General features: G+C 38.8%; 1 protein-coding gene across 4 annotated transcripts in view; it reads left to right on the top strand.

Moving 5' to 3' along the window:
* The window catches only part of DYM (dymeclin), a 342,875-nt gene that overhangs the window by 103,073 nt on the left and 216,252 nt on the right, over positions 1 to 23,550 (top strand). For all 4 annotated transcript variants that reach the window (XM_072828553.1, XM_072828551.1, XM_072828554.1 and 1 more), the window contains 2 exons: positions 2,664 to 2,789; positions 4,259 to 4,401. In XM_072828553.1, coding sequence (XP_072684654.1) covers positions 2,664 to 2,789; positions 4,259 to 4,401 — 269 coding nt within the window. The remainder of the gene's footprint in view (positions 1 to 2,663; positions 2,790 to 4,258; positions 4,402 to 23,550) is intronic.

Raw genomic sequence — 23,550 nt, 5'->3', positions numbered from 1 at the left:
TTGGGGTAAATCCCCAGCAGTGCAATTGCTGGGTCGTAGGGCAGGTCTATTTTGAACTCTTTGAGGAACCTCGACACAGTTTTCCAGAGTGGCAGCACCAGTTTACATTCCCACCAACAGTGCAAGAGGGTTCCCCTTTCTCCACATCTTCTCCAACATTTGTGGTTTCCTGCCTTGTTAATTTTCCTCATTCTCACTGGTGTGAGGTGGGATCTCATTGTGGTTTTGATTTGTATTTCCCTGATGGCAAGTGATGCGGAGCGTTTTCTCATGTGCTTGTTGTCCATGTCTGTGTCTTCTTTTTTTTTTTTTTTTTTTTATTTATTTATGATAGTCACAGAGAGAGAGAGAGAGAGAGGCAGAGACACAGGCAGAGGGAGAAGCAGGCTCCATGCACCGGGAGCCTGATGTGGGATTCGATCCTGGGTCTCCAGGATCGCGCCCTGGGCCAAAGGCAGGCGCCAAACCGCTGCGCCACCCAGGGATCCCAATGTCTGTGTCTTCTTCCGTGAGATTTCTGTTCATGTCTTTTGCCCATTTCATGATTGGATTATTTGTTTCTTTGCTGTTGAGTTTAATAAGTTCTTTATAGATCTTGGATACTAGCCCTTTATCTGATCTGTCATTTGCAAATATCTTCTCCCATTCTGTAGGTTGTCTTTGAGTTTTGTTGACTGTATCCTTTGCTGTGCAAAAGCTTCTTATCTTGATGAAGTCCCAATAGTTCATTTTTGCTTTTGTTTCTCTTGCCTTCGTGGATGTATCTTGCAAGAAGTTACTGTGGCTGAGTTCAGAAAGGGTGTTGCCTGTGTTCTCCTCTAGGATTTTGATGGAATCTTGTCTCACATTTAGATCTTTCATCCATTTTGAGTTTCTCTTTGTGTCTGGTGCAAGAGAGTGGTCTAGTTTCATTCTTCTGCATGTGGATGCCCAATTTTCCCAGCACCATTTATTGAAGAAACTGTCTCTTTTCCAGTGGATAGTCTTTCCTGCTTTGTTGAATATTAGTTGACCATAATTGAGGGTCCACTTCTGGATCCTCTATTCTGTTCCATTAATCTACGTGTCTGTTTTTCTGCCAGAACCACACTGTCTTGATGACCACAGCTTTGTAGTACAACCTGAAATCTGGCATTGTGATGCCCCCAGCTATGGTGTTTTCAATATTTCCCTGGCTATTTGGGGCCTTTTCTGATTCCACACAAATCTTAAAATAATTTGTTCTAACTCTCTGAAGAAAGTCCATGGTATTTTGATAGGGATTGCATTAAATGTGTAAATTGCCCTGGGTAGCAGTGATATTTTCACAATATTAATTCTTCCAATCCATGAGCATGGAATATTTTTCCATCTCTTTGTGTCTTCCTCAATTTCTTCCAGAAGTGTTCTGTGGTTTTTAGGGTATAGATCCTTTACCTCTTTGGTTAGGTTTATTCCTAGGTATCTTATGCTTTTGGGTGCAATTGTAAATGGGATTGACTCCTTAATTTCTTTTTCTTCAGTCTCATTGTTAGTGTATAGAAATGCCACTGACTTCTGGGCATTGATTTTGTATCCTGCCACGCTACCAAATGGCTGTATGAGTTCTAGCAATCTTGGGGTGGAGACTTTTGGGTTTTCTAGGTACAGTATCATGTCATCGGCGAAGAGGGAGAGTTTGACTTCTTTGCCAATTTGACTGCCTTTTATTTCTTTTTGTTTGTATACTTTGTTTTTGAAAGAGATTCCTATCGGCAATAACTTCTTAAAATATCTGGTAGAATTTACGCTTGCCCAGTTCTAGAATCAAGTCATTTAATTTGTTTAATGAGCCTCATTTAAGTAGGTGTTAAGTGGTTTTTTTGTTTGTTTGTTTTGGCTTTCCATGACTATTTTGATTCTGTCAAAATATTTTGATATTCTCTTGGAATGGTTACTCTCTTTGCTGTGTTGCCGAGATTACCACTTTCGTGATCTGTTACTGTTTCCCGTGATAATAATTTTTAAACTTTTGTAGTAAACTGGAGATTTCTTGATGCGTTTATTCCTATTTGTGCTTTTGCTCAGCCAAAACTTTGTTTCCTTTTTATTTGATCTAAGATTTATTTCAGAAGGGGTTTAGAGACCTTTGGAGAAAAATGCTTATTAATAAAACAAATATATGTATTCCCTGTCCATATTTTGCTGAACATGCAGACCTGGCCTAGAGGCAACAGACACTAGAGGTAGAGATGGAGGGTATACCATTGTCCTCGTTGTAAAGTGATTATCACCTTGGAAAGGCATTGTTTTCTCCCTTGCACTGGGACTTCAGTTTTGCAATCTGAATATTTGGTTCTGTGTTATAACTAAACAGGGATGAACATGGAGCTTTAGGGTGAATCTTCCAAAGCAGAACACTGCTGGTAACTATTTTCATTATACACTAACAGACTGGTCTTTCTGCAGGAGATGGGAACTGGAAAATAGGAAAGTAATGGGAAGCCTGACCCAAGTACAAGAACCAATGGCTGGGAAAGGGTTTCATATTTTTGCTCAATTTAATTTTTATGTTAAACACATTAGTATATGTAACCTAGAAACATGTTGAATATTTTGATTGAGTTTTTAAATGTACAGTTTATTTAGAAAACAATCCTGATTTTCAGAGGGATCATTATTCTGTTTATTTCCTGTTTCTCCAGAGATATTACATATGAAATCTCAGTTGAAGCTGTATCAACAATGGTGGTTTTTCTTTCTTGCCAACTCTTCCACAAGGAGGTTTTGCGACAGAGCATCAGTCACAAATATTTGATGCGAGGTCGATGGTATGTTCCTTTTTACATTTTTCTACTTACTTATTGTATAAATCTGTATTTCTTGTCTTGTCCCCTAACCTCACTGTTGTCCCAGCTGTCCTGCTAGATGTTTCCTTCTGTGACTCTGTCTGTACTCCAAACCCAATGCAGAAGGAGCCAAGTTCTGCTTTCCTCTTTAAACTGTCCCTCCTCTCTGCCCCTCTCATCCCCCTGGCTTTTTACCTTTTCCGGTGGTTTCTTTGTAGAACTGAAACTTTGAAGTCCTCCTCCTTCTTCTGCATCATTCTCTGCGTCTAAGCACTCATCCAGTCACGTCTGTCCACTGAACTTATTTTGACTCTTCCCCCTTCTTCCTGGTCCCGCTGAAACTACCACACCTCCACCCAGTTACCCTGCTTTTGGACGTGTCCAGCAGCCTCTTAGCTGACTGCTTCTGCTTTCATTTAGTCACAAATATGTATTGTGTGCTAGCATGTGCCAGGTGTGTGTGTGTGTGTGTGTGTGTGTGTGTGTGTGTATGGGGGCCTCTGCACTTGAGCAGAAGCTTACAGTCTCCTAACCGGGGGCTGTGAGTAGACACACACACACACACACACACACACACTCTCTCTCTTTCTCTCTCTCTCTCTCTTCTGCTGACACACTCTTCACAGAACTTGAGAATATAAAACAAATACAAATAAAGTAGCTTTGATTAAAATTCTCCAGGACAGGGAGGAGCTTGTCTTCTTCACATCCTTCTTGCTGCCTTGGTTATCTGTGCTATGCCTTCCTGCCCCCTTGATGGTACCTGTGGCACAGTCACAGAATCCTGTAAGGCTGGTCGGCACATACTGGAAAATCACCGGTAATGGAGAAGGTGCCTGAGCTTTGGCTCAGGAGTCTATTTCAGAGTTTTCTCTAGATTGCAGGAACTGATTTATCACTTTACTTTGTGGATACATATCCCTTTCCAGCTGTATTCTCTCCCTTCTCTTCTCTCCATGGCTTAAAAGCAAAGAGCGTTAACATTAAAAAAAAATTATGTACATACATATATGTATACATATATATAGTATGCATGCATAAATTGAATAATTTCATATTTAAAATGTATAGTCCTTTATATTATTGCTTTTTAATTCTTGCTTTTCCCTACTGATTCTTTGTTACTATCTCCCCTTGAGTACCAAGTACTGTATAATAAACTGAATTTATAATATCTCACCTGTTATACAGATTACCAGTAAGGTAACCGGAGCTCAAGAGTTGAAGTGATTTGACCAACAACTATGGCATAGAAACAGGAAAGCCAGAATTAAGCCTCAAGTCTGATCTCAAAGCCCAGTCTCCACTCTTATGTGATAGTGCCACATTTCTTTGAATTGTGCTAATGCCTTTTAATATTGACAGATTATATAGTTGGTATTTATCATTATACAAAATCAGGGACTTCCAAAACTCTGGGTTTGATTTCCTTCTTTCTTCTTTTTATGTAGTCTTCCATACACCAGCAAACTGGTGAAAACCTTATTGTATAACTTTATCAGACAAGAAAAGCCACCCCCTCCAGGAGCACATGTACTCTCGCAGCAGTCGGATGGAGGAGGACTGCTCTATGGACTCGCATCGGGAGTAGCAAGTAAGTCTAATCAGATTTCGTCAGTTCTTTGATGTAGACAGAGCTTGTCTAATTAGTCATAAGAAATTCTGTCCACTTGGCCACCACTACTGGCTCTGTGCAACTGGCTAAATGTGAAATACTGGAAGCAGTTTAAAATATTATTTCCATTTAGTGCAGTGATCGATGCTGTGAAATGTTTGCAAATAATAGTTTGTTTCCACATAAGACACCATTTTTCAAGAATAATGTTTGTAAATATGCATATTGCATGAATGTTAGCTGTACAGTATAAATACAGTTAAGCTCTTGGAAACTTTTTACTGCATGTGCTTTATGAGGAAATCATGCTATTTTAGAGGCTTTATTGATTAGGATTTTACGTGACTAATTAGGTCTAGTGTTCTTGTTACACTCAATGTTTCATTTGTTCAGCAACAAATTAGCACATCTTGAAGAGTTTTTTTTATTAAATTCTGAAGTGACACAAATGTACGTTTTATCAGATTGGAAGCAGATTTCATTAACTACACAAAATCCTTTCCCACCAGATAGTAAAGCCTCACTTCTTCCTCATGGTGTTGGACACGAAGACCCGAAGAGTGGTGAGGGTAGCTCTCACTTTCCCTGTGTCACATGACGTCATAGAAACTGGACTTTTGCTTTATTCTGAAAGAGAAGCAAAAACCAGAGTGGTGCTTTGGCAGTTAAGGTTTGCACAAGTCCTCTCACTAGACTAGCAGTATATGCTGCACCATGTAGTGCAGTTGGGCTGGTTGCTACATGAAGCCAAGGCCCACAGCTAAATGAATGGTTGCGGCGTGCTTGCCACACTCATGGAGGAACATCAGTGTGACGTGAAAACGTAGTCCTGTTTGATAATGTACTAGGTAATGAGTCTTGGGAACATCTTTGGGTTAAGAGTCCTCTGTTGACTTTTGGAATTGATCTGTGGGCAAGGCTTTCTAGATTTGCCTTCCTCTGATTCTTTTAATATGATGGATTGAATTACATTTGTAATCCCCCATAGCTTTGTGTTTGGTGCTGAGCAGGTTCCCTAGAATGCCAGACCTGCATTCTGAAGAAATTCATTCTCTGATTTGCTCCTACCCACTGCCCTTGTTTCAGATGAGGAGGCTGTACCAGGCTTGCTCATTCATAGCCTCTGAAGGCAGCACAGCAATGGCTTCTTGTGTCTCATGGGAAGGCTTCATTAATTCATCAGCATTTTCTTTTTTTGATCATTAAACTGCTATAAGTATATAAAAGCTGAGTATTTTCCAATACTTTAGGATGGTTGAAGAGTTTTGGAAGGACATAGTATAAGTTCATTATTGCTTTCTTCAAAATAATGGCAATACTGTGCCCCCCCCCCCTTTTTTTAAGGACATAGATTCGTATTTAGTGTTTAGTTTTTCTTGGAGTTACATGTCTTCAGAAGAATGTCCAAGTGTGGTAATGTGGTGTCATCAGTACCAGGTACCAAAGAACTTTTAAACTTTAGATCTGTCCTACTTGGTTAGCAATGTATCAGAAGGAAGTCCCTTAATTTTTGTAGCTTCTAGTTTTGTCTATTGAATGAGAAGGTCAGGATAGATAATTGGTGAGAATATTTCCATATAACTTTCAATGATCCTATGGCCTTTTCCCTTACCATTAAAAAATTTAATATTCAAAATCTGGGGGAGATGGCAGTGAAAAAAATTTAGTATTAGTTAAGGACATTAAAGTAGACTTATGGGGGCACCTGGGTGGCTCAGTTAAGCATTTGACTTTGGCTCAGGTCATCGTCTTCCACCAAAAGATCTTCAAAAGTGATCACATAACTGTGCTCTCTCTGTCTCTCTCTAAAATAAAAATCTTTAAAAATTGAAAAAAGTAAAATGGACTTACGATTTTGAGTGTACTGTAGTCGCAAGACATTTTACTTAGCTTCTTATATCTTCATAAAAATGATCACAGGTATGAATCATGATAGAGTGATTATTCATTATTTCACAGTATGCGACTGAAAGGATTATGAAAAATAGCAAAAGGATATTCTCTTCCTAAAAAGCATAGCTATGTATTATGAGGGGAAAAGGGAAAAGTGGTCGTGTAATTTTGAATTAAGTTATTTTCTGTGAAAGTTAATCAGGTTGATAAGGAAATTTGACTTCAGTTGTGTGATCACTTTTGAAGATCTTTTGGTTGGTAGTTAAGGAATTTTCTTGCTTCAATATTGGCTTAATAAAAATATGATTTGGAAACTCCTTACTGAAAAAAAATATTCCAAAGCCAAATGTAGATTATAAACTCTTGGACTATATTTGCTTTCATTGGGACTGATTTTTTTCCAGAAACTCAATAGAAAACATTTCTTTTGATAAGCAGTATACGTATGGTACATTTTGTTTGAATAATTTTCTTTGAAACAGAGTGCCTTATTTTGGAAAACTTTATAGTTTTGGATAGTGAAGTCTTATTGGCACTTGCAGGGGAAGAGGAGCTTCCTTGTTCTAGGCAAGGAGTGAATCACACATCTCAACCCTCCTAGGAGTTAGGCAAGGCCTTCTCCACTTCATTCTCATTTTTTCAGATATGTTTCTGGTTATTCTACTCGTTGTTTCCTAGACTATAGCAAAAGCTCTGTTACTCTTTACATACCTGATGCTCTCCCCCTTTCATGTCTTTCCTTGGATTTTCTCTTTTACTTAGAATCCTATTTCTTCCTCTCTGACTTTTTTCTGCCTGTTTGTCCGTTAAGGGCCATCTCAAATACCACCTTCTCCATGAAGACTTTCTTTTCTCTCCTAGCCAGATGTGTGTTTTTTTTTTTTTTTCCTGTGGCATACTTAACTCTACTTTGCATTCTGATTAGTCTGTGCAAACATCATTCTCCACACCTGGGCTCTATATACAACACAACAAAAACTAATATGTATATAACGCTTGAGAGTTTAGAGAGCACTTTCTGTTTATTTCACTTTATTCTCGTGGCAACCTTGTGTCAGATACATGATTTTACCTTTTTTATAATATGATCAATGAAGATAAGTTCCTAGTTGTTATTTTCTGATACGCCTTATGAAAGAGGTGATGTTGGTTTTTAAGCTCAGCTCCTTTGACTCTTACCCTTTGTTGTTTTCAGTGTGTCAGCTTGTGCTTGACTTATGTGAGCATGTCTGCTGCAGTTTCCAGCAGAGCACCTTACATCTGTGGACTGTCAGTAAATGCCTGGTGTATGTACTTTAATACCAAATGCTAATTTGTCTACACTCAAGATCTCAGTTTATAATATGTCTGTCATTTATTGAATGCCTGCTGTTTTCCATTCACTTTAATAGCTAACTTACATGGTTTAACCTACTCTTTATTTTTTTTTAACATTTTATTGTGGAAAATTTCAAAGATGGATAAAGGTAGAGAGATTGGTAGAATGACCATCTATATATAACCTGTTCTTAAGAATTATCAGCATTTTGCTAATTTTTTCTCATTTATCCATTTCTTGATCTTTTAAAAAAACCTTACTTGGAAATAAGTTCATACATGTATGAAAGTTCCAAAAATAAAAGTATTACAAAAAATTACATACTTTTATCCAGATTGATTTATTATTAACATTTTATCTTATTAGTTATGTGTCTGTACTGTATTCCTTCCCTTCTCTTTCATTCTACACACACACACACACACACACACACACACACACACATACACACAATTTTTTTAACCATTTGAGGATAAGTTACACGCATCACTGTGCATCATGGCTCCTTATCTCTAAATACTCGATTGTGTATTTCCTGAAAGGGCACATCTCTTATACAACCACAATACACCAGCACACTTACCAACTTCACTAAATTTAATATTCAACTACCTTTACAAACAAATGTTTATTTCTTTGTCAGTAAAGAAATGGGGATTTCCTTGGTATTTTAAAAACTACTTTATAGCATCATTTGTGTTGCACCAACATTGACTTTTTACGATTAGATGTTCTTGCAACTATGCTGCTATCAGTTTATCTATCTTAGACCAGCTGCTCCACCATGCAACACATTTACTTCCCCTTTCTGCTTATCATTGGTCCTGCAGCATGCAGGAGTGCTCAAATGATGTTTGAATAGAAGGTAGTAAATGAATTATTTATATATTTTAATAACCACTAGTAAGGTTTTTTTTTTTGGTTTTGGGTTTTTTTTTTTTTTTTTTTTACAGTTAATGAGAGAAAGGAAAATTACTTGTATGGATTTTGTTCTTTTTAAAAAAATATTGTTATCAGATGTGTCAGGTGTGATTTATGTCTTTCACTGGAAATGGTTAGAATAAATTATACATTAATATATTACTTTACTGGGAATATCTGTAATACATGCCAGCAAGCCTCTTCATAATTTTGCAGTACAAGAAAAAATGGTTTCCTTCCTCGTCATAGCTTTTTAGTTAGATATTTCTCTAAAATGCTGGCAAAATGGAAAAAAACCTTCATGGTTTAGGAAAAAGTGCTATAGTTTTAATTAATATGATACTTTTTAATGAATTGTAGAATACCAAGATCAGGAGAAACAAGGATAAAGGTCATGCAGTGCTTTCCAAACATTAGTGGTCTACCTGGCATATTTTTTTTTTTAAATGCATATGCATATACTTACACCTTGAATTTCTGAGTCATTACACCTGTGCTTTGGCCAGGTCATGTACATTTTCAGTAAGCATACTGGTTGATTTGAGTATAGCTGGTGCATTTGAGGACCACTCACTCAGTCCGGGTCCCTCTCCAGTGCTTGGATCTGGTTTGCTGTGGGCCCATCATTACAGACAGTTGAGCCAGTTCTCTTACATACTGAGGAGTATATTGTGAGGCAGCTTTGATGGTTTCAACTGACTTCCTCTTGCATTCTCTTGTTTTTCTTTTTGTTACTGTCTTTATTGATTTCTGTTGCTCTATCAGTTTACCCAGTCTATCCTGAAGTCTGGCCATCTCTAATAGCACTCCAGCACGTAATGGATGGGAGCCCTAAACTCCTTGATTCTGGATACTGCATTAAAAAAAATTAACCTACACTAAAACCTCACTGACTCTTTTGACAGATAACATTCAGTTATTAGTTTTTGTTAGCTTGATCGTCTTGGTCTTTCCTATGCCTGTGGTTTAAGCCCTGTCTTCCCCTTTCAGGTGTTAACATACAACATTCAGTGTATCTCAAATATAGTTTTGTTAGGTGTGGCATGGTCCATAATTTCAGCTAATGATAAGATTTGTGCTTATTTTCAGCCCTGGATCATCATCAAACAAATATTTGGGGGCTTCCTCCTCTTTTCAGGGTGATGTCCTTGTCACCATATATATTTTTTTAATATTTTATTTATTTATTCATGAGAGACACAGACAAAGAGAGAGAGGCAGAGACACAGGCAGAGGGAGAAGCAGGCTCCATGCAGGGAGCCCGATGCGGGACTTGATCCAGGGACTCCAGGATCACACCCTGGACCGAAGGCAGGCGCTAAACCGCTGAGCCACCCAGGGATCCCCTTCCTTGTCACCATATTGAGACCGGATGGACACTGGTAATTCCTTTGTGGAAGGCAGGGTGTCTCTGTAGGTGGCACATGTCAAATAACAAAATTAATGTATCTAGGGGTTTTGTGACTTTTCTGCATAGACTGGATTTCTTTTCCTGGAGTCCCAGTGACGATTAGTTGTGAGGAGCAGTAGCCTGTTTTTCTAGGCAGCAGGCTTGAGAGTTAATGAGGATTCCCACAGTTTCCCAGGACTTTTAGGGCTTACCCCCAAGGATCTTCATGAAGCTGGAGCTCGTAGTCACCCAGTGGGAGGAGGTGCTGGCTAGGCCTCTAGTGAGTTCACACCAGGGCCCTTGGATTACACCACAAAGGACCTCTCAGCTGCCTTTTCTCTCATTCGTGGAAGACCTTGTGGATAAGGGTAGATTTCCAGAGCTTGATACTGAGAATCAGATGATTTGGGATGGAGTCCCAGCTTAGCATGGATCTTAGACAAATTTGATTAACTCTTTGAATCTCATTATTCCTACTTTATAAAGCTGATGAATAAGACTTTTTTGGTACCAGGTTATTGTGAAGAATAAGATGTATATAAAATCACTTGTCAAATGATACATCTATCCTCATGTAAATAACTTTTTCTTTAATCTGCATTGAAGCCCTGCTGCTTCTTGTTAAAATCAAAATAATTTTTAAAAGAAAATAAATTTAATTAGATGAAGTGAGTGATCAGAGAATCTCTGATAAACTTACATAAGACAGTGTAAAAATTTAAGAGAATATCTTTTTGGTCTGTTTAAACTTTAAAATTTATGTAAAAAATGTTTTGAAACACCAGCCATGTTTTTGCTGTTTGTCCAATTGGCTTTTCGTTTTATGTGGTGCAAAATTTGGCCAATGACAGTCAGAAAGGAAAATTTGATTGTTAGATAGATACTGCCCACAAGGGATTTCTCCTTGCTTCCTAAATGAATTTGCCTTAACAATAATTGCTATGATACTATTTCTTTTTCACTAATTTAACTGAAAGGATTATACTTTTTTTTTTATAGTTTATGAAATTAGCCGAAGATTTTAGTACAAAAAGACTTGATGCTGACCTAACTTGAATTATTATAATAAATATTCCAAATGTTCAACTAATCAAAGATATCAGTAGTATTGGTAGTCTTAGTTACAGTTTGTAAAGCAATTGATACTTAATTCTTTAATCTGTGAGCATATCGCCTCCCCTGTTAAAGATGTTCTGCAAAGCAAATGACTGACCCTTACCTCTCTGATTGTGATGGGATGGAGCAGGGTGTCTAGTGGTGACAAATAGATCACCTTGCTGTAACAAAATACCGTAGCCTGGATGGCTTGGACAACAGATATTTATTTGTTTCAGCACCAGAGGCTTGAAAAATCTAAGAGCAAGGTGCTGGCATATTTAGTTCTTGGTGAGGGCCCTCTGTCAGGCTTGCAGATGGTCAAGTTGTATTTTCACGAGGTGGAGAGAGAAAGCTCTAATGTCTCTTCCTCTTCTTATTAGGGCATTAATCCTAACATGAGGGTTCCACCCTCATAACCTAATCAGACCTAATCTAGACCTAATCACCTCCCAAAGGCTTCACCTTCTGTTACCATCACACTGGGGGTTAGGGCCTTGATACATGAATTTTAGGATACCTTCAGTTCATAATAGGTATTAAGTAGGTCATGCTGCAATTTACCTCATTGAAATTCTGTGTGGGAGGCCACTGGTCTCTGGTAGGACGATAGCTAAGGAATCTTTCAGTGCTAGTCATTCGTTTTTTTAAACCACAATCCTGCTTATGGTGTGGCCAAAGTAGATCACTCACAGCCTATTCCTGCCTCACCAGTGTGTGTGTGTGTGTGAGAGAAAGGGCATTCCAGAATGTATAAGGAGCCCTTCCAAAAATAATTCCGTGATAGAAACATTATTTTTGGATGCCTGGCTAGCTCAGTCAGTAGAGCATGTGACTCTTGATCTTGGGATTATAAATTCAAGCTCCACATTGCAGGTAGAGATTACCTAAAAATAAAATTTTAACAACAACAACCACCACCCAGAAAGAGATTGTTTCCTTTTCTGATTGTGGAGGCTTCCATTTACATTGACCTTTGAGGGACTGGCTCTAGATTTTGATAATTGAAATTATGGAAGAGGAGCAAGTGTGAGACTGGTTCTTGGTATCAGGCAGCCCCAGAACAAATGGCAGCTCCGTAGTCTTTCAACTAGGTGTTCTTGGGCTGCTTAACCTCTTAGTGACTAGGATTGGTCATAGTAAAATGAGGATAATGCATGCCTTCCTTTGTAGGACTGTGAGGTGATCAAATGAGCAGAAGTGTAGGAGAGAGCCAGGCACCTAGCAGGTACACAAGAACAGTCACCGTTAGTAACAGATATTGCAAAGGAATATTTAAAAGATGACTTTTGTTTAAAAAATTGTTTTGAGAAAAGCCAATGATTTTATAGTGATTTAGAAGTTTACTCCGATTTCTAATGTAAATAAATTACGAAAATATCTGCTATTTGGTTTATAGCAGAGACTTCAGATAGTCACAAAGAATTATTGATTATGTTGAATAATATTATGAGAAAGAAAAGCATAACATTTATTTAGGTTTTTTTTTTTGATACTATCCTTCTTTGACCTTGTCTTTTCTTACATTTTCAAGCTTTTTAATTGCCCCTGATGTCTAAAAAAAGAGTGAAGCAAGGAAGGGTTGACCTTGAACTTTCTTGTGTTTTTTTTTTTCTTTATAAGACAAAGCTGTAATGTGATTATAACTGAGTATTTAATGATTTTTAAAGAGCCAACCCTAATTAAATGTGTTCTGCCAAACTGCACTTTCCATCACAAGTACGAGGTTTTACACAATAACTTCTGATATATGGCTTTTCCATTTGAATGAGCCATCAAAAATGTTTTTTTTCCTTTGCTTGCGGTGGTGGGTGTCCCAGCCAAATTATAAGGCCAAAGTCGTGATTATTTGTTTAGGCAAATGCTTTAGTAGAGAAATTAATAAAGTAGAATTTGAAGATTAAAACTCCTATCTCTTACCAGTTACTTTTATTGATAAAGTTACTGAATTCATTATGAAAGGTATGCTGTGCGGTAGTTGTAATTTATTTTATGTGATGGTTATTTTTCTGTTCAGTTTTGACTTTTTCTGGGCTGACTCACTAAGAAAAACTGCAGTAAGAGAAAAAGTATGTGGCACTCAGAAACAGGCATAGATGTGAAAACATTTCTAATTAAAGCACTTTGAACTTTCAGAAAAAGAAAGTGCTTTATAAACAATAATTATATTCTCAGTTCATTTTTACTTGGAATGATTTGGTAGATTTATATACCAGGTGAAAGAATGGCTTTTTCCTCCTCCTTTATTTTCAGGGCTGAACTAATTTTGTGACTTATAAAATAGAGTTAATTTCAATTTGCTGGTTCCTTGGAGAGGTTCCTTGCAGGGATACATGGAGCATTTAGATTAGTATCAGCAACCTCAAATGCCCGTATTTAGTTGTAGAGTAGTAACACAAGCTATTTCACTTTTAATTGCTCCCTGAAAAAAGTATTATTTCAGATTTTAGACCTACCGAAAGGTGTTTACCAAATGATACTCATAAGAAGTAATATAGTGTCAAAATAACAGTTTTGACATCTCTTTTATCCTCATAATTTGCTGACAGCTCTTCCTCAGGCAGTTTCCAGAAATGGCTTTGAAAGTCAGTATGCCAGCCCTCTCCACTCATTTCCTTCTCAACAGATTGGAAGGGAAGATTGAGGCCTCTTTTATGCTACATATAGTTGGGAAACAAATTCATTCATATTCACCAGGAAGATTGTAGAATAAAGCAGTCAACTTCAGATGAACTCTTAGGAATACATTTCTAAGGCTTGCTATAAGTGTTGTTTATTTGGCACTGATTTAATCTGTTTTTGAGACTTTTATGACATAATTTATTGTATTGTGGAATTCTAAAGTATTAAAGATTTTTACAATAAAAATAAAATTGTGGAATTCCAGTTTTTTGAGAGGGTAAATCTTAATGTGAAAAGTGTAGCATTTAAAATGGTTTGCTTTAAAATGGTTAAATTTTATCACAGTCAAGTGAGCGTAACTTTTATGAAGCAACTGTTTTAATTTACATTAATTTCAAGATGAATGTTGGAATAAAATTAGAGGCTGATCTATTCAAGGTTACTTGCTGATAGAATTTGTGAATGGTATTATACCAATTATATTTGAGACCACCTTTTACATGAATAAATAATATTTTAAAGTTTAGCATATGCGTGATTTAGAAACTCCTTTTAAAATGTTTCTGCAGCTTCGAAATGCATTAATAAAATAAGCTACAGTGATGGGTGAATGAATATAGGGATGCATAGATGGATAGAGATGTTATCACAAATGTAGCAAATGTTCACATAATATCTAGGTGCTTAGTGTATGGATATTCATTATATAATTCTTGAATTTCCTGTATGTTTGACAGTTTTTATAATAAAATGTTGGGGAAAGAATAGAATCACTAGGAGGATGAATTAGTGTTGTACATTTCAGCTTGCACAGTAACAAACTGTCTCTTCGCTCCTGAGCCTTCTAGGATTGCTAGGTAAGATTCTGAGGAATCTGGGGTAGGCCAGAGACCTGTATTCAAACTCTTACTGTAAGTTAATTATCCCTATAACCTTGTGAAAGTTTTGTATCTCTCTGAGCCTTTCCCTGTTTATAAAAATGGAATGATGGTTCCTTGCAGAATTATGGTATCTCTTCCTTTTTCCTTCTCTTATACTTGTTTATAGTCTTTGTGAGCCAGACCCTGGTCCTAGAAGACTCACTGAATCCAGTCGGATGAATAGTGGGGAGCCAAGGGAAGATACCATTCATTGTGGTGCCTAGGAGTCTCCAGACTCACTTCTGTAAGCCATCGGGGTCCTGTGCTTGACAGAGGCCAGGCAAAAGAAAGAGACAGAGAAAAGCTAGGCATCTTCCTCTGTAGGATAGCGAGTTGGAAGCTTTTGGCATCAGGAAGATGGAAGCTGGAAACCGGGCCTTGCTTTCTACCAGTTGTGTCACTTTGATTAAGTTACTTAACTTCATTGAACCCTAATTTCCTCAGTTTAAGAATGGAACTTAGAATATCTTTACCCTGTGGGCTTTTGTTATATTTAAATAACATATATATGACAAATAGTGAATAAGTGTCCAGAACATGATAAATGCTGAACATACCATTTACCATTTATCTTTCTCATCTTTCCTCCCCTCTGACCTCTGTCAATTTCTTTAGTTTTCCTAACACCTTATGTATTTTTGTCTTACATGTTTCTTATTCCCCCAGCCTTTCTGCTTAAAAATTAAGATAATTTTCTCCCTTTGCCTAGATGATTGAAAAGAATGATAAACACATCTAGCAGCATCCTCCTTAACATCCTTAACCATCCTCAAATTGGAAGCCTAGCTAACCAGCAGTCCCATTTTTTGGGCAATTTGGTGCAAAAGCAAGGCAAGTTGAGATAATTTTGCAATTAAAAATTTTGTAAGTCGCTGGATCACCTATGGATTGAGGGTAGATGTTGGCACATTTTTAACTTGTCTTTTAAAAAGTCTTTCCAGGGGATCCCTGGGTGGCTCAGCAGTTGAGTGTCTGCCTTCAGCTCAGGGCATGATCCTTGGGGTCCTGGGATCGAGTCCTGCATCGGGCTTCCTGCAGGGAGCCTGCTTCTCCCTCTGCCTGTGTCTCTGCCTCTCTCTCTCTCAGTATCTTTCATGAACAAATAAATAAAATCTTAAAAAAAAAGTCTTTCCAATAATACTTCCTCTGCCTTTTTGATGTTAGTCAATTCTTAGCCCTCAGTTTGTTTATGTTAGAAAGTAGAGGGAGACTGACAGATACCAGCTTTAAGAAAGGAGGTCTTTTTTTTTTTTTTTAAGATTTTATTTACTCATGAGAGACACAGAGAGAGAGGCAGAGACATAGGCAGAGAGAAAAGCAGGATCCATGCAGGGAGCCCGATGTGGGACTCCATCCCAGGACTCCAGGATCATGCCCTGGGCTAAGGGCAGGCACTCAACTGCTGAGCCACCCAGGTATCCCAAGAGAGGAGGTCTTTTCAGCAGTAATTATTATAAAGTATAAAGCTTTCCAGGAATATTTCTAAAAGTGAAAATAATTTTGCCTACGTACATATTTATATTGCTCACGGGATGGTGCTGTTTGAGTAAACAACAGTTTGTGGGGTTTAATCTATTGTTTACTTTTCGAGATGATTTCTAGACTGTCCCGGTGTGCTCTGCTACCGCAGAAGCCTTCCTACCCAAGCAAGAAGCCATTGGAACCATGGTTGTATCTGCTAGCCAGCCATCCCACCAGAAGTAGAAAGAAAAATGGCTTTTCTCTTCTTTTCCCCTTCCCATCTCCTGCCAGTGTCTCCCACTGTCTGCTCTAATCTGAAGCCAGCAGGCAAAGGAGTTTGGAAAATAAGAGCTTGCAGACCTTGACCTCCTGCACTACAGATCATAGATGAGATGAGTGGAAATGAGAGCAAACAGATAGTAAGTGACTACCAGTGTGATCCTTATTTTACCGAGGTTATTTAATTTTCCTAAAGTCACACAGCCAGTAGTTGGTGAGACTGGGCTTCAAAACTATGTGTGGTTTCAGAGCCAATGATGTTTTCGTGATACCATCTATCTTTGTCCATATTGTGTGCCGTGTGTGTGTGAGATATATATGCCCGTGTGTGTTCATAAAAATCTTTAAGACATTACTGCACAGAGAGCATTAGAAGTAATGAATATTTAAACAGATAAGCAAAATTCTACTGTGTAACAAATCAACAGTTTCTGTTTTTTCTCATTCTTTATCAGTCCATATCCCTTTGTATGTATATATATTCTCATACAGAAAATTAAATGCTACAGTAGGAGATATCTAATATGTGCAAATAATACCAAATTTTATTTTGTCATTAGGGCACATTATGAAAATAAAATAGCATTTCTATATGCCTGAGAAGTTTGATTCCTTAAGGAGGAAAGGTACAATTTAAATCCAAGTGATGACTTTTGCTAATTTCATTCCTGACTTGGTCAGATCAGGAAGCAGGCAGATCCTTGCTCTACAACAGCCAAAGTTATTTACCTCCTCCTTTGCTGTATAATTAGTAAAACATGCTTTGAGGCATCCTGTTGCTTTTTTTTTTTTTTTTTTTTTTAAAGGATGTCTAGGGTAAATAGCCTACTCTTAATTTCTGTTCAGGTCATGATCTCAGGGTCCTGGGATCAAGCCCTGCATTTGGCTCCACGTGAGAATCTGCTTGAGATTTTCTCTCCCTATTTCCCACTGCCTTGCCGCCATGTGTGTGCACGTTCTCTCTCTCTCTCTCTCAAATAAATTAATAAATCTTTATTTTTTTAAAGATTTTATTCATGAGAGACACAGAGAGAGAGGCAGAGACACAGGCAGAGGGAGAAGCAGGCTCCACGCAGGGAGCCTGATGCAGGACCTGATCCCGGGACCACGGGACCATGCTCTGAGCCGAAGGCAGACCCCCAACCACTGAGCCACCCAGGTGTCCCAGTAAATCTTTCAAAACAGCAAAAAAAAGGATGTCTTGGTGTCTTGGTAAGAGTACTGGTGTTTCTGCCAGTTCTTATGTTGTTTATAAAGCTCACTGGTTTTTCTGGACACAGTTGTATCCCCTGAGCTAAGTTATAGAAAGGGCTCAAAAAGGCAGGGTATGTCAGGCAAACTAGCTGTTCCCTCATCTCAAGTAGAAGGGGCATATTTAGGGGACATTGCAAAGGATTTATTCAAATACACTATGACACTGACTGCTAGTTGGTCTCCTTCCCTGTTGTAGCTGGCTACATGGATGCCAAAAGTAGATCACATTTCTCAGAACCTTTTGTTATCCATGTATGGTCTTTGTTTTGGCTAAGGTAATCAGAAGTGATATGGGCAGACTTGCAGGTAGAGTTCTTAAAGAGAATGCATGTACTTATCTCTGTCCTGGTGATTTGAATGAAAATGTGATGGCTGGAGCTGGTTTAGCCATGTTGGACCATGAGTAAACTTAGGAATGCAGACCATAGGTAGTGGGGCGACAAGAGAACATCATGGAGCCAAATGTAAGCTCTGCTGTACCTACTTTTATACTTTTATTGAAGCCAATTATTACATAGGTCTGTTACTTGTGACTTACCCTAATCCTAATTTACACTTGGGTGACAATGTACAATGGATGAAGATAAGGCAGTAGTATCATAAACTAGCTTTCTGGGATGGGTTATTTGTAGGAGTTATCATCAAAACCCAACAGTAGGATCAACTAGAGCCATGTATTTCTCCCTCTCTGGATACCACTTTTTGTGCCCATTCCCCCAGAATTTTTGCTGTACCCTTCACAAACTATAGCATTTTTTTTTTTTTTTTTAGAAAGACTGAACTCTTTTTTTTTTTTTTTTTAAAGATTTTATTTATTTATTCATGATAGTCACAGAGAGAGAGAGAGAGGCTCAGAGACACAGGCAGAGGGAGAAGCAGGCTCCGTGCACCGGGAGCCCGATGTGGGATTCGATCCCGGGTCTCCAGGATCGCGCCCTGGGCCAAAGGCAGGCGCCAAACCGCTGCGCCACCCAGGGATCCCCAAACTATAGCATTTTTAAAAATATTTCTTCTCTTTTGAGAAGGGAGAGAGGCAGAAAGAGAGAAGGATAAAAGGAGAGGGAGAGAGAACTTTAAGCAGACTCTACACCCAGCATGGAGCTTAGCATGGAGCCTGAGATCACAACCTAGCCAAAATCAAGAGTTGGAGGCCTAACCGACAGAGCCACCCAGGTGCCCCACAGACCTAGCATTAAAGTTGAGAGTGTAAGAAAGAGCAAAACAAAAAGATTTTTGCTGTTAAACAGATTTGAATTCTGCCAATCATAGTAATTCATGCATTGTTGAGATACTAATAGGCTTTTAAGCCTAGTTATAATAGCTGAGGCAAATGAGTATATAACCTTAAGGATGTAGGAGTTTGTCAGAAGCCAGTTGGCACACACTCAGGTTTTATATTTTATCTTATAAATTAATGCATGTGTAAGTTATGCTTTAGTGAGCACATCCAGGTTTGTTTCATTTCTATAAGATGGAATTATATGCCAGTTCATTGACTTAACTTCCTTGAAATCTTTGTGTGAAATTAATAGTTCAGGAGAAAAAGAACACAACATGTCTATTTTCTGACTTTGCTTATTCCTAGCACATTGTGGACCATTCCAAGAGTTCATGCATCCCAGTTGGAAAAGTAGCAGATATGTGATTTGAGCCTCATGGCATTTCTTAGCACACTGGATTTTTCTTTCTGTCTGGAGTGGTGTGATATGTTGCAAAAGCCTGAAACCTGTATTTAACCCTGCTAGTTGTGTGACCTGGGAGTGTTTGTGGAGATCATTAAAACTTTGCTTTCTGGTAGCTTTTGTGATCAGCAGTTTTATCTTGTTGTGTTTATGTCTCTGCTGTTCTCTTTACTTCTGAAATTACTGTCACTCAGATACTAGACCTTCTCATTCTGTTCTTCGAATCTCTTTCTTTCCCTTAGAATGTTTCTTTGCATTCAGATAATTTCAGATTTATCTTTTAGTTCACTAATTTTCCTGTTTGATCTTCTGTGAGATCTGTTCATTGAAGCTTTCTAATGTTGGAATTATAATGTAGGTACAATGATGTGCAAAATTTTAAATGTTCAACTTCATGCAGATTTAAGTGCGAGATTGAATAAGGTGAGACCTGGTTAGTTGTTGTTTCAAGAATCATTTAGGTGGGGTGGTGTTTAGAAAGCTAATTACGGTGGGTTGAGGGGAACGTGAAAGTCAGAGCATAGGCAGATAAATAAGGCAGCGAAGGAGACATGGATTCTAGAGAGGATTTATTTATCTATTTATTTATGAATGAATGAAATGGCACAGTGTGTTTGCATACCATGATAGAAATTTTCATGGAGGTTACATTCTATCAGAGATGGAGAAATTGATACTCCCACAGATAAGAGAGGGGTTATTTCATTCCTTTTATAACAGGAGTGAAGGCAGAGTATGTCCATGTTGATGCAGATGGGTTTGTAGATCTTAAGGTGGAAACACAAGGGAATTCTCTGAATTAGTCTGTGGGAGCAAGCTGAGCTTGGAGATTGAGGATTGTTAGAGATGGCAAAGAGAGAGCTCTAAGGGAATGATTTCCCTTAGGGGACTGGAGTAATGTAGTAGGATTGCCGGGCAGAGCTTAGGGTTCACTGGAAATCTGTAGTAGTGAACTTAGAGCAATTGGAATGGTTGTGTGTTGGTCTTCAGCTATGTAGATCTGCTCGGGGACATGGAGTTGGTGGAAGGCTGGGTGGAAGTTGGTGTTTTGCTAGATGAATATGGTGGAGGAGGAGAGGAATGAGGGGGTTGGGAAGGAGAATGCAGGCGTGTAGGGGAGCGATCCTGGTGTTATCCTTGGAATCTTAGCTGGGCGAGGAGGGAAGCCAGGGCATGGGGGGTGGTGTTGGACATTGAAAAAGTGCTGGATGTGATAAAATCAAAAGTTGTTTGAGTCTCGTACTAGAGGAGATGAGATGACCTGGAAGGCTGGGAGGTGGTAGCCAGGGAGTGGAATGTCTGATTTCAGAGTTGTAGTAGTAGCACAATTAATGGTAAAGAGAACGCATGGCAGGAACGGCCATGGGAATGATGAGTTGAGGCGGGAGAGGGAAGTAACTCAGCAGATCAGGGCATTAGAACCGTATTATTGGGTGGCTTGACTGGGAGTAGGTTGAAGTTTTAAAAAATGAAAACTGGAGTAGTGCTGAGGGAGACACAGAGAGCCAGGTGCTCAGGTTGTTAGAGAATGAGCAGAAGTGACAGTGATGTCTGTAGATGACTGTGACAAGGACTGATGGGATGTTTGGAGGTCCCTGGAATGTCTGGAGAGATGTAGTTGGGAAGTAGGAATGATGAGTCGTCTCTGTGGTACCTGGGTTGTAGAGAGAGAAAAAGAAAAGCAAGTCACCACATGTTAAGTCTTCTGAGAAAGACCATCCTCAGCTTGTGACGCAGCTTTGCATCTCTTTGCTGATCCAGGTAACAGAGATGTAGGACATAGTAGTTAGTCCTGATTATCTTCTGGGAAATGTAAGTAGTCGGTTCTAATTATAGGTTTGGACACTTTGTCCTGGTGAGGCTTTTGGCCTCATGGCCCAGGAAGGAGGTGTCTCACCTGAGGAACCCAGAGCTCTGTGAGCCTCCCTTATATCCTACTGACTGGTTGTGTCCCAGCGGGGGAACAGTGTCTTGGTGGAGTGTGGTCTTACCAGTCATGCATCGCTGTGTTCTGGAGGGTTAACCAGTGAATCCACAACCCTCTTAATTGGCTGTTTTTGAAGCTAATTTAGCAAATTTATAACCTAAATCTAAAGTGCATCATTTCAGACCATGACCAATTCAGAACAAAAGAAATAATGCAGGAATTCCAAACACCTGTTGTGCATGCATCTGTGTGCACACATATGTGCATACGGAGCTTTGTAGTAAAAAACAAGCATTGCTTAGCAGCCGGTCTTTGTTAGACTTCCTTAGGATTTCCTTAAGCTCTAGTAATTCTTTTTTCTGGTGTATGAAAACCAAATAATATCCTATTACTAATTGAGTACCTTAATAATAGGTCAGTATTAATCATAGGTAAACCTGAAAATGAATATTATATAATTAATGGTCATTCTTTTGTGTGACCATCAGAAAGGACTTTAATTCTTGGCCTGCTTGGAGCCCTTCAGAATTGGGCAGTGGAACGAGCATTCCTGGGGCAGCGCTGTCCTGCGGGCTCCTCACAGCCTGTCCTCTCTTTCCAGTCTTACCTCACTCCATGCCTCCAGCCAAAACTCTTAAGTACACAGAAGGGTCGTGCTTGACCAGCTTTGTGTGATGCCAGCCCATGTGCTGAAATGCCTTCCCCCTTTCCACCTGCAGATCTGTCATCACCTGCACCTGCCAGGTCACAGGCAGCAGTTGTGGGAAGTTCTCCTGGGAATGACCTAGCAGAGCTAGATCTTTTTTTTTTTTCCCCACGAGACTGTGTAACGCTCTCCGTACATTGTGTTACAGCGACACTCCTGTCTCTCGTTTCCTAGGGTGGTGGGCCCCCTGAATGTAGTGCCAGCAGTATATTCGTTGGAGAATCTGAGCATGCTTGCCAAAGAGATGATTTAGTAAATGTTTATTCACTGTAAAAAAGGGGCAAATTGCCCGGGAGAGATGGTTCCTTAGGGGGAAGTCAAGAAAATGCAGATGCATTAACCGGATGAACAGAAGGTAGAAGAACCAAAAAAGCAATCCATGCAAAGATAACCCAAATATATAAGGTTTCGGTGGATGAGAAGTCTGGCACGATAATTTGGGGCTAGACTCATTTGTGAGCCACAGATTGCTACTCCTTGTAGCAAATGGATTGAATTTAGGCCTATTATATCCCAGGCGCTGAAGATCTGATCTGTGTTTAGGTTTAAGTTTGTAATTCACAGCCAAGGCTGGAGACTGCCTTCATTGTTTGGGAGGCAGAGAGGGCAATGGGTGAGAGTATTTGCCTTAGACTCAGAGCAACATGGGTACAGATCTGCTTAGCTCTATTACTGAGTAAGGGACTTAGCCTCTTCGAGTTTAATTTATCTGTAAAATTGGGTGAATTAATGATGATAATGCTTGGTGAGGTTGTAATGTGGTAATTAGTATAGATCATCATTAAAAGGCAGAAGCTGCTCTTTTTCTTCCTTCTTAGTTTCCTTCTCTTCTGTCCCCTCCGCCTCCCACAGTCCCTGGACTATGATGGTCTTTAAACATTATTGATCATCCATCCCATCAATAGAACCTTTTATAGCATCCCCCTGATATTAGTGAATTGATTTATAAATTATATAATGCATTGTTACATTACTGTATTATGTACATTATAAGACATCTAACATTGATGTTTTCTGAAGAATACAATTAAATAAAAGTTTTAAATTATTTAAAATTGGGCAGCCCCAGTGGCTCAGCGGTTTAGCGCCACCTTCAGCCCAGGGTGTGATCCTGGAGACCTAGGATCCAGTCCCACATCAGGTTCCGTGGAGTCTGCTTCTCCCTCTGCCTGTGTCTTTGCCTCTCTCTGTGTCTCTCATGAATAAATAAATAAATCTTAAAAAAAAAAAGAATGGAAGAAAATAAGTTATTTAAAATTGTGTTTATTAACAATACAGAAAATCTTTTTGATATTACAGAAATTATTAATCATCTGGATGAATATTTAAAAGTCTTGCTAATCACAATGGTTTCGTAGTGTCATCATTTACTATCACAAGGAACAGTAGATATTTATAGTCATGCTCACTGTTAAGGGTGGATATAACTGTATTTCATAGTCTTGGTAGTGGATGAGGAGGCATTTTTCTTCAGAGATCTGATAAGTATTGTCTTTGTTTTTATCTTACAAAATGCCTCTCAGAGGGCCCACATAGGTAGAAGAGTTGGGTCTGCTGTCCTTTGTGGTATTGTTCATTTATAACTTGAATGTTTACTGTTTATTCTGTGTGATTTCTTTGCCAAAAGTCTAAAACGGTTTTATAACTCTCTTATTTTTAA

This window comes from Canis lupus, chromosome 6 (genome assembly GCF_048164855.1).
Source record: "Canis lupus baileyi chromosome 6, mCanLup2.hap1, whole genome shotgun sequence".
NCBI lineage: Eukaryota > Metazoa > Chordata > Mammalia > Carnivora > Canidae > Canis > Canis lupus.
Note: the sequence above shows the minus strand (reverse complement) of the source record. Positions and strands in the feature narration are given on the sequence as shown.